This window comes from Pterocles gutturalis, unplaced genomic scaffold (assembly GCF_000699245.1).
Source record: "Pterocles gutturalis isolate BGI_N339 unplaced genomic scaffold, ASM69924v1 scaffold13250, whole genome shotgun sequence".
NCBI classification, from domain to species: Eukaryota; Metazoa; Chordata; class Aves; order Pterocliformes; family Pteroclidae; genus Pterocles; species Pterocles gutturalis.
Genome location: NW_010146248.1, coordinates 1 through 224, shown reverse-complemented (window position 1 = coordinate 224; position 224 = coordinate 1). Strand labels below are relative to the sequence as shown.

General features: G+C 53.6%; 1 protein-coding gene across 1 annotated transcript in view; it reads left to right on the top strand.

The window, feature by feature from the left end:
• LOC104470669 (transcription factor AP-2-delta-like) overlaps positions 1-221 on the top strand; it is a gene marked incomplete at its 3' end in the record, with an annotated part of 1,474 nt that extends 1,253 nt beyond the window's left edge. Inside the window, 1 exon segment of the mRNA XM_010085671.1 lies at positions 1-221. This exon segment is cut by the window's left edge and continues 38 nt beyond it. Within this exon segment, the coding sequence (XP_010083973.1) occupies positions 1-221 (221 nt within the window).
• Between the last annotated feature and the right edge of the window lie 3 nt (positions 222-224).

Below are 224 nucleotides of genomic sequence, written 5' to 3'. Positions count from 1 at the left end.
CTCTCCATCACTCCCAGCAATACTACCAGCAGATCCATCATGGGGAACCCACTGATTTTATCAACCTGCACAATGCCCGGGCTCTCAAATCCTCTTGCTTGGACGAGCAGAGGAGAGAGTTGGGGTGCTTAGATGCTTACCGCCGTCACGACCTGTCTCTTATGAGCCATGGATCCCAGTACGGGATGCATCCAGATCAAAGACTCCTGCCAGGACCAAGCCTC